We start from the raw sequence: 15596 nt of genomic DNA on the forward strand, positions 1-15596 counted from the left end.
TAATAACTTTTCTACTTAGAATGATTTATTTAATAAATTATATATTTTTATACCTAGAAGGGACGTCAAATATTCACTTAGCACATCATTTCCCAAATTGTATTGCATAAAGTTTCAAAAACTGAGCAAACAAATAAAAACAAAACTGTCCAAAGTTAAACAGTTTTGGGTATCTGGAAGGAATTCAGCCATTTACACTGGTTTATCTAATGCATGATTTCACACAGTGTTTCGTACCATGACGTTCATTGGATCAGCAGCATTTCCTAAATTGATTGCTTTGGTACTGACATTAACATCCTTAGGGACCCAACTTTTCTTATAAGCAAAGGTCAGTGAGTAAATTGCAAAACAGTTCTAATAGTAAAGGAAGTAAGGTCTGAGCAGGCTAAATGGCTGTGCCAAAGCCACAGGGTCTTACTGGTCTTGCCAGGTCTTTGGTTTCTAGAGCTCTACTCTTTCGGGTCCATACTTTACTTTTCATTAGCTGAGATGACCAGCATTTTGCCTCAATATAGACACAGCCTCTTTCCCACTAAACATAAATATCATGCTAACAGGTGGTGAGATGCATTACCAATGTGAGCCAGTTCCTCCAAGGATTTTGACTTGGGCAGAAGAGTGTTTAGCTTGTAACCTGCCCTTAGGTGTCAGATCAGATATCTCCCTAGTGAGAAGCTCTTTATGGGAGTTCAAAAATAACTTTCAGCTGTCACATAAGATACTTCTCCAAAAATACAAAGAAAAATTTTATTTACAGGAAAGAATTTAACTTCTCTGGCAATTTCAAAACACCTCTCCCTATATGGTCTATAGCTATATGTGTACAACAAATGCATGCACAGAAATCTTCTGCAAGAAACTGGAACATATAGGTCCCTCAACAAGTGGGACAAGGGCAATAAGACGATTCTACAGGGATGTTCCAGAAATGTCTTTTATTCTTCTGAAATACTGATTGTTAGAACCATATACAAGATTGAACTGTCTATATTTTCCTGAAAAGGAATATATCAGAGTCACATTCACTAGTTTGGATGTTTGCTGGCATTTTAAACTGCTCATTTGGAGTTAAGAAAAGTAAGCATTGTTTTTTATATCAACAAAATTATATATGTTGTTCCAGATGTATAAACAGCTTGTTTGCCAGTAATGTTAGGTGCATTTGTTTGTTATGGGGGACTTCTATTTTTATTTCTGGGGGACTTTTAGAAACATTTATTTATTGTGAGGGACTTTTAAAACAAGCTCATGGTTAAATGATGACTTCCTAAACTATAAGGCAGTATTTAAAAGAGCCATTCTTGTCTATTTAAATGTTTGTAGTTCTGTCAAGATAATTTTGAAAGTGGTGATATATGGTTCAAAGCATCTCAAAGGCTATAGGTTTTTATTGCATATATTCTTTTTTTTTTAAGATTTTATTTATTTGACACAAAGAGAGACTGAGAGAGGGAATACAAACAGGGAAAGCAGGAGAGGGAGAAGCAGCCTTTCTGCGGAGCAGGGAGCCCCATGTGGGGCTCCATCCCAGGATGCTGGGATCATGATCTGAGTGGAAGGCAGACGCTTAAAGACTGAGCCACCCAGGCGTCCCTATTGCATATGTTGTGATACATACTCATTTATTTGCTTTAAGGGGGTTTTATTTTAAAATTGCAAAAGCAACACATATGAAAGAGAGTTAAATGGTATAAAAACATCGTAACAAAAAGTTCTCTCCTGTCCTCTCCAACCCCCAATGTCTTTTTCTAAATCTTACGGATATTCTTCTGCTTTCCCAATGCAGATAGAAAGTCTTGATGTTTAACAGGATAGACTTTACAATTTTCTTTCTGCATATTCACATGCACATCATTTTACAAGAGTGGGATTGTATCATATGACCAATGAGTTTTGAAGAAGTTTATTTTCCATTACATGCTTGCCCTTTCTCTTCTCTCCAATCAGTACATTCCTGATCACCCAAGAATAATGCACATTGATAGATTCTTCCATTTTTCTCTCTGTGCTTTGTGTGGTTTTTCCTTCCATCCTTCTTGACTATTAATGAGAGATGCTCATACATATATATGTATGTTTCTATTATGTTTTATTAAAATTTCTTTTTTGATTTTTCAGTTTCCATTTTTATTTGTATTGTATGTATTTGTTTGTATTCCTTAAATGTATTTCACCAGACTGATAAAGTGAAGTGTCCCAGTGAATGTGCTCAATATTTAGTGAAGCTATAATCCTGGTCTTAAAAATTATCTTAATCCACAAAAAACATAACATATATGTATAGATAACTGAGACTACTTTCATACAAGCATCTCTGTAATACTGATTATTTTATAATTAGTAGAATGTCCATACCCTCAAATTTGCGTATTTTTGTTAATTGATGTTAAATTCCGTATTGCCTGGTATCACTATAATTTACTATTTATTTCAATTCAGTTAATTAACACAGAATATATTATTGGTTTCAGAGGTATATAGATCTGTGATTCATCAGTCTTATATAATACCTAGTGCTCCTGTCATCACATGCCCTCCTTAAGGTCCATCTCCCAGTTACCCCCTCTGGTATCAGTATTTTAATACCTGCTTTGTATTATGTTTACTTAATATCCCCTTGTCTAATCCATTCATTTTCAGACTTTAAAAAAATCTGATTTTTTTCAACTTTTAGTGGAGAATTCAGCCTAATAACTTACATACTTGGTATTTTTTCTAACTTAAATTTATATTTATGTTTCATTTAACTTCGTTGTTGTCTTTTTCTTCTCCTTATTTTATAAGATCTAATAATGTTGTAACCCTTCCTTTTATGCCGCCCGTGTTAATTTGGGAATTTTCCTCTATCTTTTCCTATTGTCAGTAGCTGTTTTCCAATGTTCATAATGAAACCTAGTATTCCTTACTCTTATATGAAAATGAAGTTGCAACCATTGGTTCCAGCAGTAGACTTTCTTTCTCAACTCTTTCCCATCTGCTTTCCTTCCTCTCCCCTTATAAGACCTTCACAATATTTGCATGTATGATTTTTCTGTGTTATCTCTTCTCCACCAGTTAAGAATGCTGGATTATTTTCTTTTTCTTTTCCCTAAGTTTTGCTGTCCTAGATTTAGTACCTTTTTTTTCTAAATTAGCAGACGCATTTTTATTGTCACATGTCTCATCCATTGAAAAGGTTTTTCAGTACTTCTGTTAAATATGCAGAGATCTGATTTTATCCTTTTAAATTTAACTCTAAGTTATAAAGAGGAGTACATTTTTCCCCATTCTTTTATTTCTTCTTTATCTTGGTCTCTTAAGATTTCTGAGCTTATTCATTTTGCTATTTTATCAGGGTCATTTTTTTATTGTTTTCTCAGACAGAGTGTGTGGGTGGAATTTTTTATTCTTTGTCCATAGCAGATTCTTTTTATTTGTAATGCATTCTCAGTTAGCCTACAGTTCTGGAATTTTATCAGGGTTTATCTTTTTTTTTTTTTCTTTCTTTCTTTAAGTCAATCACAACTAGAACTCTGAGTTTTTGCAATCTATAGGACCAGGTCTCTGTATCTCTTTCCTCCATATTTTTCTTTGTATTCTTTATTTTTTTTTTAAAGATTTTATTTATTTATTTATTTGAGAGAGAGACAGTGAGAGAGAGCATGAGCAAGGAGAAGGTCAGAGAGCGAAGCAGACTCCCCATGGAGCTGGGAGCCCGATGTGGGACTCGATCCCGGGACTCCGGGATCATGACCTGAGCCGAAGGCAGTAGTCCAACTAACTGAGCCACCCAGGCGTCCCTCTTTGTATTCTTTAGAACCTCTTATTTACCTATGCTTTATCTCCTCTAGCTATCCTCTGAGTTACAATTTATGATTTCTATTTGGTATTTTGTTTTTCTTTCTTTTTTGAATTTTAAATGATACATCTTTTTAAGTAGTGTTAAATATAATCAAACTCCAGTATAATAGGAGAATCATAACATGGGGTCTACTGAAATTGGGTATAATCTGGACTTGGATACTGTTTTGTTATCAGATTGAGGAATAATTTGTAGACAGTGAGGCTTATCATTCTACATTTTGACTCCATTTTCATAGACTTTCTGTCTTTTTTCTTCTATTAATATATTTCTCTTCTTTTATATGAAATTGAATTTTACTCAAAATAAGAGAAAAATAAAACTACAGTGAGATACTTTTTCTCTTTTCTTGGGTTGGCAAACAATTTAAAGTTTGGCAACACATTCTACTGGCAAGACTGAGTGGCATCTTCCTTAATTACTGGTGGAAATGCAGATGATAGAACCCATTACAGTGAGCAGTTCAGCCGTCCCTAACAAAATTACGTACGCATTTCCTTTTTAAAAAATTTATTTATTTACTTATTTATTTTCATTCCTATATAATTGACATATAGTGTTATATTAGTTTCAAGTATACAATATAGTGATTTCACAACTCTGTACATTACTCAGTGCTCATCAGAATAAGTGTACTCTTTAATCGCCATCACCTGTATCACCCATTCCCCCATCCACCTCCTCTCTGGTAACCATCAGTTTGTTCTCTATATATAAAAGTCTGTTTTATTGTCTCTTTTTTCTTTATTCATTTGTTTTGTTTTTTAAGTCCCACATATGAGTGAAATCATATGGTTTTTATCTTTCTCTCTTATTTCAGCTAGGGTCTAGGTCGATCCATGCATGATTGCAAATGGCAGGATTCCCCCCCCCCTTTTTTTTTTTTTTTTGTGGTGTTACATTGTTAGTTCTTTTCTTTCATTTCTGAGTTTATTTGGATCCTCTCTCTCTCTCTCTGTCTTTTTGATGAGTTTGTCTGAAGTATTGCTTTAATATATTTCTTAAACTTAGTGTTCCAGACTTTTAATTTGTATTTCAATCTCCAATTTGTCAACTGATTTTTTCCATTTAATAAACTCTTAATTTTGGTAATTTACATAAAGTTTAATTTGAATGCTATCTAATGGTACAAGTTTCCTGTTCTTTTCTGGTCTTTTTTCCCAAAACTTATTAGCAATGTATTTTGCATGTTACATTTCTTGCAAATTTCATGGCCTGTGGCCTGACCCAGTTCTGGGCTACTTAAATCATGACACAAATAGTAGAATTTTCTTCCTATTGAGACTAGCAGATATTAACAAGCCTATTGTCAGTATCATTTAAGATGGCAGAAAACCCTTATCTTATTCCCTACTGCCACTTTCCTACTTTTAGTATTAGTGATAATGTTGTTTTACTTTTAAGGTCTCTTCAGTAATGTGAGACTAGACAAAAATGATACATTCATTCCAGCTTTGGTTAACTTTCCTCTATGGTGTCATTTTAGATTGGGGATCTACCTACTCCTCAGGATCCATTTACAATGTTCCTCAGCATCTCCTCCTGGCCAGAAAGGAATTCAGGAACATTTCTTTCCTTCAGAACTCAAAACAGAAACTTGAAGCTTCATTCATACAATCTTGCACCACCTGCCTTCCAAAGGTGCCCTTAGCTTGGCTCAGATGAGGCGATCGTTTTGATTTAGCAGAGGGACGCTAATTTAAAGTGCCATTTTCCCAGAATCTTCTTCAAATTCCTTTAAAATTTATCCATTTACATCTTTATTTGCCTATTTATCTATATATCTGTAATTTTTTCTATATCTATAAATTTATTATTCATCTATCACTTATATATATCATTCAAAGTGGAGAACTTATCATTGATTTTTCTTTACTTAGAATCCTAACATTTATTGCTTCCCATGCTATTATATTGTTTGTGTTTGTTTTGTGATTCCTCAATAAAATTTGTCTTTTCTATTAGCAATATTATTATTATAATGCAAGATCAAAAAGAGATCATTTGTATGAAGAGAATATATAAAACTGTTACTCTCATTTGCACCCATTTGAACCAGTTTTCCTTTTACTTATTCATTTTTTTTTTTTATGGTACAGTATTTTCTCGTGTGTGATGAGAAAAAAATGCTTTCTTGCCCCTCACCTTTTGATAGTAACAAATGCTTGAGAAAGTTTTTGAGGGTTCAGATTTATTCATACAATAAATAATTTAAAATTAACCTGGAAAAATAGTATTTTTATAATAAACATTTTAAAGATGGATTAATCTATCTTCATAGATAATATCTTACTGAAATAGTACTTGTTCTGTTAAATATAGACACGTTATCCAAGTAAAACTTAAGATTTCTATCTTGTCTTGCAAACTTAGGCAAAGAATTGCCTAACTGTTGTAATCTAAATGTTTACCCTTTAACATGTAAATGACCTTCTCTGAGAATTAATTGGCCATGCACTACTTTTTTGAAGGTTAAGAGGTGAAAATAAAGCCAGTTATTTATTTAAAGCCAATAAATGTGTAGAGCATTTTCTGACTCTAGTTGCCTCTGAGAAATCATTGTTAGAACCATGCATTAGGAGAAGTTTTTGTTCCTTTAAAAGTTCAAATGTATTCTGTTGAAAATGAGTATTTTTATAACTGATAGTATTTTCCTTTCTCTTTGGTCAACAAGGAGCTGAGCTTCAAATACGGGTTAATTCTAGCCACCTTGTTGGCCTTTAGTTCTTGCACATTTGTTTACTCTGACTCTCATCCCATAACACTTCCTTTCCCTTAAACCAGTTTTCACTTAGGCTTTGTAGTTGCCTTTATACTTGTCTTGTTGTTGGTTTTCCATATGTTGTGAAATTAGGGAGTGTAAAGCAAACTAGATAGGTAAGTGAAGTAGTCATTGAGAAGCTAAATAAATAGACATCTAAATAAATAGACAGCTAAAAAACAACAACTGTGGCTTAGAAAGTATTTTGACCTATGTTATACTTGATCTCTTACACTCATTAAATGAAACTTCAAGGATATACTTGAAAGACTTGAAAGCTTTTAGAGTAATTAGGGGACATTTCATCAATCATTAGCCTGGTCTTTGCTGGCAGATTGGTGCTGGTTAGATGTCTGTCAGGTAAAGAATGCAGGGACTCGCCAGATGGTGTACTATAGATAAGGTCTAAGGTCAGGGTGTTAGATTTACTGGGAAATTACTACCAAACAAACAAATGAAAAAAAAATGTTTTTGCTATGGATAATATTTCCTATTGAAACACATATAATCATATATCCACTTATTTCTATCTAACAGGTACACCATAAGAAGACAAAGGAAATAAATCATATTTTTCTAGGTTTTGTTAACCTCAACGCTAGGTAATTCTATCTTCATAGATTCTGAACTACTCTTGACTATTCATCCTTACAGTTGAGAAAGGATGATCTTTCTAAATTCAAATTTAAATCATGTAAGTTTTCTGCTTAAAGTTATTTATTGTATATTTTCATATATAACTTAAAATCCAGACTTTGTATAGTATAAAGTCCTCTATTAGCGGGTACTTGCTACCTGTCTGGGTTAATTTCTGAAACTCTCTTCAACAAACCTTGTAATCCAACAATAATAAATTATGTGCCATTCCCAATACACAACACATTCTGTCTTACTTTACAAAAAAAGAGTCATATTATCTTCTGGAACTGTCTTTTCTTTGATGTACAATCTGGTATACTCATCCTTAGCTCATAGGACAAATTTTTTGAATTTCATAGAAAATATTAGTTGTCTGTGCTTTTCTGCTATCATAACTCTATGTGCATGTTGGCAAATGGTTGGTGATCCAATCATATGTCACCCTACCCTTACATTATTATAAAAGAACTTTGATGTCCTTGCCTTCCTTAACTTCTTTGTCTGTTTACAGTAGACATTACTGTATTGCATAAATTTTTAGCTGCCTTGAATATGGACACACATAAGGCAAACATTATCAGAGAAGATAACCTTGGTTAGAAGAGAATGTGGGGCAGGAGGAGGACTGTGACAGCGAGAGGATGAGTGCGAACTACCTTCCACACCGAAAATATTATATAACAAATGAAGGTGTATGGAAAATTACCACGATTGCCGTGCCCCCAAGAAGAGACAGAACATGAACAGGGAACCTGTATAAAATCAATGGAATCATAATTAGAGGGAGTAGGGACGGAGATGTGTGTTTTGACTGTTGTTTTTGTAATAGGGGCCACTCATCCTTAAACACAGTTTTGGTGCAATGACTTGGAGACAACAATAACAAATGCCATAGACTCTAATAAATTTGAATCTAGAAGAACTGAATTTTTCTACATGTAGAGATGGTCCTATACCTGGGGAAATGCAATAGGAGAGAGATTCAGCTTACTTCTAGGATAGGGCTTACATTTTGCATTAAAATTAATAGTTTTGTCTCCCTTTACATAATTCCTTTAGGGAGAGTGCCTTGACTATTTACTTTTATATCCTTAGAATCTTGTGTAATATTGAAATGTTGAGTGAACGTATGTACGACTGAGTGAAAAATAATAATTGAATAAATACATTGTGTTGGTAATTGTTTCTGCCAGCAGAGGGAAAAATATTAATGTTTCCTAAGAACTGAAGTACTTGGAGTATTTGATTGCTAGATTGCACTGCAGATGGAATATGGATCCCACTCAGAAAAGTAGAATTTAACATAGCATAGAATAATCACTAAGATGATATGAGAATAGATATTTTGTATTACCAAGACACTGATACTTCTTCATCAATTGAAATGGTATTTAGGATTTCTGCAGAGCTTGAAACATAGCTACTAAGGCACTATTAAAAATCCATCGTGTTATCTAGAAAGGAAAATTCAAATGCATAGGATGCTGGGTTGATAATTTAGCTTCATCATACTGTGTAATGTACATGAATAAGATTCCTTTCTCTGTCATATGTATAAGCAGCTAATGTTAAAAGCACATGAAGAATAAATGCGTTTTTAATTATTGGCTGCATTTATGTTGCTGTAGAATCTCAGAGAATTTTATCCTTTTTTTTTTTTAAAGATCTTTATTTATTTATTTATTTGACAGAGATCACAAGTAGGCAGAGAGACAGGCAGAGAGAGAGGAGGAAACAGGCTCCTCATGGAGCAGAGAGCCATAGGTGGGGCTCAATCCCAGGACTCTGGGATCATGACCCGAGCCGAAAGCAGAGGCTTAACCCACTGAGCCACCCAGGTGCCCCAAGAGAATTTCATCCTTTTTAAACTAGATTATCATTCTTTAGTGATCTCTATCGTGTGTATGAAGTTAGACCTTACTGAAAGTGTTAATTTGGAGGACTAAAGTGATGATAAATATGGCACACACTTAAATCTTTATTTTTTGTTTTGTTTTGCTTTGTTTTAAAGAATTTATTTATTTGACAGAGAGAGAGATTACAAGTAGGAAGAGAGAGGGGGAAGGCAGGCTTCCTGCTGAGCAGAGAGCCCAATTTGGGGCTTGATCCCAGGACCCTGAGATCATGACTGAGCCGAAGGCAGAGGCTTAACCCACTGATCCACCCAGGTACCCCTTAAATCTCTTTATGTAAAGTCATTCTTTGTAACCACAGTATTAGCTTTTGGCAAAAATGGCATCCTTCTCTTGGGGCGCCTGGGTGGCTCAGTGGGTTAAAGCCTCTGCTTTTGACTCAGGTCATGATCCCAGTGTCCTGGGATCGAGCCCCTCATTGGGCTCTCTGCTCAGCAGGGAGCCTGCTTCCCCCCCTCTCTCTGCCTACTTGTGATCTCTGTTTGTCAAATGAATAAATAAATAAATCTTTCAAAAAAAAATGGCATCCTTCTCAGTGCCTTTTGTATCTAGATGAATAGAGTATCTAGATGACTAGAGTAATTCTCTCACTGTTCAACATATAAACTTTGTAGGTAGTCTACCTTAATCTCATGATCTGATTACTTTTGAAGATAACTACTACTGAAGTAGAGTTGACATATAATGCTGTATTAGTTTCAGTTATACAACAAAGTGATTTGGAAATTTTACACATTATGCAGTGCTTTGCCACGAGAGTTGTAGACACCATCTGTGTTCATATGCTACGTAGGGTAATGTTGAGCCTTGAGAGATAACCACAGAAAATGAGAGATGTAGTATGTAGTTGGGAGTTTTAAGACCTGCCAATCTGTTCACCAGTCACATACCAGTAATACTATTTGTTTCTTAAAGATTCTCTAACTAAAGCAAAATCAGCATTTTGAAATAAATTTCACAACAAATATTCCTTTATATAAAAAATTGTAGAAATGGAGCCTTTGGCATCTGAGTGATGCATATTAAAAGTACATCTCATTGTAGTGTGGCTTTCTTTCTGTCTTTCTTTCTCTCTTTTTCTTTTTTTGATCACGTGTGCTTGTGGGCAGTGGAGAGGAGCAGAGGGAGAAGAAGAGAGAATCTTAAGCAGGCCCAATGCTCAGCACAGAGCCCCATGCAGACTCAATCTCACAACCCTGAGATCATTGAAATCAAGAGTCATTTGCTTAATGGACTTGAGCCATGCTGGTGCTCCATGTGTGATTCTGAAAGTAGTTACAATAAAGTGAATTTCTGTTAGAAAATTAAGAAAAAAAAAACAGTTTTCATTTATAGATGAAATAAAATTTATTTATATCTTTATTCGTAATTTACCATGAATGTAGAATAATGACATTTTAAAAATAGATTTTATTTATATATTTGGCAGAGAGAGAAAGAGAGAGAGTGCAAAAGCACAGGGAGCAACAGGCAGAAAGAGAAGTAGGCTTCCTACAGAACTTAATCCCAGGACCCTGGGATCATGACCTGAGCCAGAGGTAGCCATTTAAGCAACTGAGCAACCCAGGCGTCCTGAGTAATAACATTTTGTTACATTAGTTATTATATCTCTTCTTTTGCTTAGAATTTGTTTTGTTTTGTTTTAGAGACAGAGGGCCCATGGGCATGCAGAGGGGAGGTGGGGCAGAGTAAGAGGAAGAGAGAGAATCCCAAGCAGGCTATGTGCTCAGCACAGAGCCCCACCTGGGGGCTCCATCTCAGGACCCAGAGATCATGACCTGAGCCAAAACTGAGAGTCAGATGCTCAGACAACTGAGCCACCCAGGTACCCCTAGAATATGTTTGAAAAGAAAGACACTGGCTCATATTTTTCTTTAAAATCTTAACTATGAAATATCCAAACTCACATTACACTAGAGAAATATTTAATGAACAGATATATGCTTAAACCTATTTATTTATTTATTTATTTAAAATATTTTATTTATTTATATAGAGAGATCACAAGTAGGCAGAGAGACAGGCAGAGAGAGAGGAGGAAGCAGACTCCCTGCTGAGCAGTGAGCCCGATGTGGGGCTCGATCCCAGGACCCTGGGATCATGATCTGAGCCAAAGGCAGAGGCTTAACCCACTGAGCCACCCAGATGCCTCTTACTTAAACCTATTTAATTCCTACATTTGGATATTTTTGCTACTTTTTTGTTGTTATGAATGTATTTATAAGTAAAGATATCATGGTGTTTTATCTTTAATCTTTTATTAAAGATAAAGATAAAAGATAAAGATAAAAGATAAAACATCTTTTATCTTTAAATATCACATATACATCTATAATAAATTTGAAAATCTCTGATATAACCACAATACTGTTAGCTCATCTGAAAGTTTAAAATATTTTCCAAAAATGATTTACTATCCAGTCTATATTCAGATGTTACCAACTATCCCCAAAATATATTTTATAGCTGTTTTATTTTATACTGCTTTTTTAAAGTTTTATACTTTTTTATTTTATTTTTTTTATTATTTAAAAAAATTTTTTTAAAGATTTTTATTTATTTGACAGAGAGAGACACAGTGAGAGAGGGAACACAAGCAGGGGGACTGGGAGAGAGAGAAGCAGGCTTCCTGCAAGGAGCAGGGAGCCTGATGTGGGGCTCGATCCCAGGACCCTGGGATTATGACCTGAGCTGAAGTCAGATGCTTAACGATTGAGCCACCCAGTTGCCCCTAGTTTAAATTTTTTATTTATATACTGTTGTTTATTTTATATTTTTAAAATTTTTATACTGTTTTAAGACTAGCATCTGTACATTTTATTATATCTCTTTAGTCCTTTAATCTAGAACAGTTCTAACATGAGATTTTTTAATGATAGTCACTGAAATATTATAAGGGGGAATACTTTATGATGATAGTTGTACCCTTCATCTTGTTAGGATGGTTGGTTGTTGTAGCAGCTGCCACAGGACATTTGCTCAGACCTTCTCAACACAGAAACCTTGTGGTGGAGAGTATGGTCAGCTGACAGCCTTTAGTTGCTGTACGTTTAGGTTTCACCTCAGCTTTCACTCAGAGGCCTTACTCTCTCTTCCCCGGTTTCTTCTAGCCGATTTCTTACGTATCTACTTCTGTCCTGGTGACTTTTGGAGGTCCTGAAATGATTAAAAAAAAAAAATTTGGTGTGAGAAATGTGAAAAATTCTCTTTACACTCATTATGGTTTCTATCTTTCTTATACGCACACAGACATACGTGTATATACACATATGCATATATATATATCGGTAATATATGGAAATGAATGGAAAGCAACAGCATTCTATTGTATTTACGGTATTTAATATTTTTCATTTTATTGTCATGCAGCACTAAAGTAATACATAATGGTTTAATAAATTATTTTGAAATATGGGAATTATGACTGCTCCTTGCCCGAGGATTCTCTGTGTATTTTCACTCCACAATTACAAACCACTAATAAACAGTAAATAGTTCAGAATAAAATACTGAACGGTAGCACTTACTCTCATCAGAGGAATGCCATCTTTAATCATCGAACTAGGACTCTGTTTATTTTACTAATACGTTGATGAGAACAAAATTATATGAAGTTATTCATTAAGCTTCAATTTTTGTTATCGAAATACAAAATGTGGGAGATTTAAATGTGCTTTTATTTCCTCATGGGATTCAGTTGAACAATTGAATTTACTTTCATTTACTCATTTACTCAAACAATTCATTTCTTCATTTAATTCTACGAGTTTGGGTAGCATAGACATTTTCACAATATTTATTCTTCCAATCCAGGAGCATGGAACATTTTTCCATTTCTTTGTGTCTTCCTCAATTTCTTTAATGAGTACTTTATAGTTTTCTGAGTATAGATTCTGTGCCTCTTTGGTTAGGTTTATTCCTAGATATCTTATGGTTTGGGGTGCAATTGTAAATGGGATTGACTCCTTAATTTCTCTTTCTTCTGTCTTGCTGTTGGTGTAGAGAAATGCAACTGATTTCTGTGCATTGATTTTATATCCTGACACTTTACTGAATTCCTGTACAAGTTCTAGCAGTTTTGGAGTGGAATCTTTTGGGTTTTCCACATATAGTATCATATCATCTGCGAAGAGTGATAATTTGACTTCTTCTTTGCCGATTTGGATGCCTTTAATTTCCTTTTGTTGTCTGATTGCTGAGGCTAGGACCTCTAGTACTATGTTGAATAGCAGTGGTGATAATGGACATCCCTGCCGTGTTCCTGACCTTAGTGGAAAAGCTTTCAGTTTTTCTCCATTGAGAATGATATTTGCGGTGGGTTTTTCATAGATGGCTTTGATGATATTGAGGTATGTGCCCTCTATCCCTACACTTTGAAGAATTTTGATCAGGAAGGAAAGCTGTACTTTGTCAAATGCTTTTTCAGCATCTATTGAGAGTATCATATGGTTCTTGTTCTTTCTTTTATTGATGTATTGTATCACATTGACTGATTTGCGGATGTTGAACCAACCTTGCAGCCCTGGAATAAATCCCACTTGGTCGTGGTGAATAATCTTTTTAATGTACTGTTGAATCCTATTGGCTAGTATTTTGTTGAGTATTTTTGCATCTGTGTTCATCAAGGATATTGGTCTATAGCTCTCTTTTTTGGTGGGATCCTTGTCTGGTTTTGACATCAAGGTGATGCTGGCCTCATAAAATGAGTTTGGAAGTTTTCCTTCCATTTCTATTTTTTGGAACAGTTTCAGGAGTTTGTACTGAATTCCTGGACAGTGAAAGATTTGCCATCATTGAATACTTGTCTCAATCCTCAGGTTGTTTCATGGAATGAATAAGTTTGAAAGAGGAAAGAAGTTTTGGAAGCTCAGAGGAAGGGTGTAGGGATTACAACCGGAGAGGCCAGAGAAAGCATCCAGCTTTGCTGCTGTACTATTTTGCTCTTTGGGTACCACCTCAACACCGAAGGGCCCAGTAAATATGTGCATCCTGGATTGTACAAAAAACAAACCTACCCCCGGCCTTCCCGTCAGGCCAAACTGCAAGCGGGATCCCAGGCCACCTCCCCACCAGCGCTCCACCACGGACAGTCCTGTTTCCATTTTATAAAGATAGTGGAGTGGGATTGCTGCAACCTTGGGACTAACGACTATCTAAACATTGCCTAAAAGAAGATTTCTGTTGACGTGGAGCAGAATACATCTATTACCCACTGTCTGAGAGACTTCAGCAACGCAGAAACACTGTGTAGTGAACAGACCTGTTACTGTCAAATGTGCTGGAGGAAGCAGGAGGCCCAGAAAAGGATGAGAGTGAAAAAGCTGCCCATGATTTTGGCCCCGCACCTGAAGCGGTTCAAGTACATGGAGCAGCTCCACAGGTACACCAAGCTGTCTCACCAGGTGGTCTTCGCCCTGGAACTCTCCCTCTTCAGCACTTCCAGCGATGTCGTGCAAATGGACCACATGTACGACTTGGTGGCTGAGGTGGTTCACTATGGCAGTGGTCCTAATCCCCGGCATTGTATTACTATTGTGAAGAGTCGTGGCTTTGGGCTTTGGTTTGATGATGACATTGTAGAGAAAAGAGATGCCCAAGTTATTGAGGAACTCTATGGCCTGGCATCAGATGTATCAAAAAATTTAGAATCTGGATATATATATATATATATATTTTAAAGATTTTATTTTTTTATTTGACAGAGATCACAAGTAGGCAGAGAGGCAGGCAGAGAGAGAGGAGGAAGCAGGCTCCCTGCTGAGCAGAGAGCCTGATGCGGAGCTTGATCCCAGGACCCTGGGATCATGGGATTATGACCTGAGCTGAAAGCAGAGGCTTTAACCCACTTAGCCACCCAGGCGCCCCATTCTGGATATATTTTATTCCTTTTTTTTTTTTTTTTTAAGATTTTATTTCTTTATTTGCCAGAGAGAGAGAGAGCTCGAGCGCACAGGCAGGCAGAATGGCAGCAGAGGCAGAGGGAGAGGCAGGCTCCCCACTGAGCAAGGAGCCCGATGTGGGACTCGATCCCAGGACGCTGGGATCATGACCTGAGCCGAAGGCAGCCGCTTAACCAACTGAGCCACCCAGGCGTCCCCTGGATATATTTTATTCTATCAGTCAAGAGAATAACTTAAAGAACTGCAGGACTAAATCAAATGGGGGGAAACATTCAAAGCACTCTTACATGGTTCCCCTACAGACTTTCCTCCCCAGCAGCCCTCCAGGGGTCCAGGGGTAGGACTCCACGTTGGATGGCCTGGCTGTGTTAGACTTTCTCTCCCTTTGGTGTTTTTTTTTTTGTTTTGTTTTGTTTTTTACATGCAGCAGTATTTGTGGTTTTATTTTAGTCTGAGGTAGAGTTATCTGCAATCAGATTGTAGTAAGATTTATATGAGTAACAGTTGCTAATTTTAGGATCGGGTGAATGCTCCACCAC

The 15596-nt window shown here is 35.9% G+C and overlaps 1 protein-coding gene across 1 annotated transcript; it reads left to right on the plus strand.

The window, feature by feature from the left end:
* Positions 1–238: 238 nt before the first annotated feature.
* Positions 239–15289, plus strand: LOC131825663 (ubiquitin carboxyl-terminal hydrolase 46-like). The gene is made up of 3 exons (XM_059165084.1): positions 239–283; positions 14329–14806; positions 15255–15289. Exons 1-3 carry the CDS (start codon positions 239–241, stop codon positions 15287–15289), a joined length of 558 nt encoding a protein of 185 aa, XP_059021067.1.
* The last annotated feature ends 307 nt before the right edge of the window (positions 15290–15596 follow it).

The sequence above is a fragment of the Mustela lutreola genome, chromosome 2, assembly GCF_030435805.1.
Source record: "Mustela lutreola isolate mMusLut2 chromosome 2, mMusLut2.pri, whole genome shotgun sequence".
Classification (NCBI taxonomy): Eukaryota; Metazoa; Chordata; class Mammalia; order Carnivora; family Mustelidae; genus Mustela; species Mustela lutreola.

Coding starts and splice junctions, on each gene's coding strand:
- LOC131825663 (XM_059165084.1), top strand. CDS start 239: ATGACGTTCATTGGATCAGCAGCATTTCCTAAATTGATTGCTTTG. Junction 284..14,328: donor TTCCTAAATTGATTGCTTTG/GTACTGACATTA, acceptor ATTGCCTAAAAG/AAGATTTCTGTTGACGTGGA. Junction 14,807..15,254: donor TGTATCAAAAAATTTAGAAT/CTGGATATATAT, acceptor CCCAGGCGTCCC/CTGGATATATTTTATTCTAT.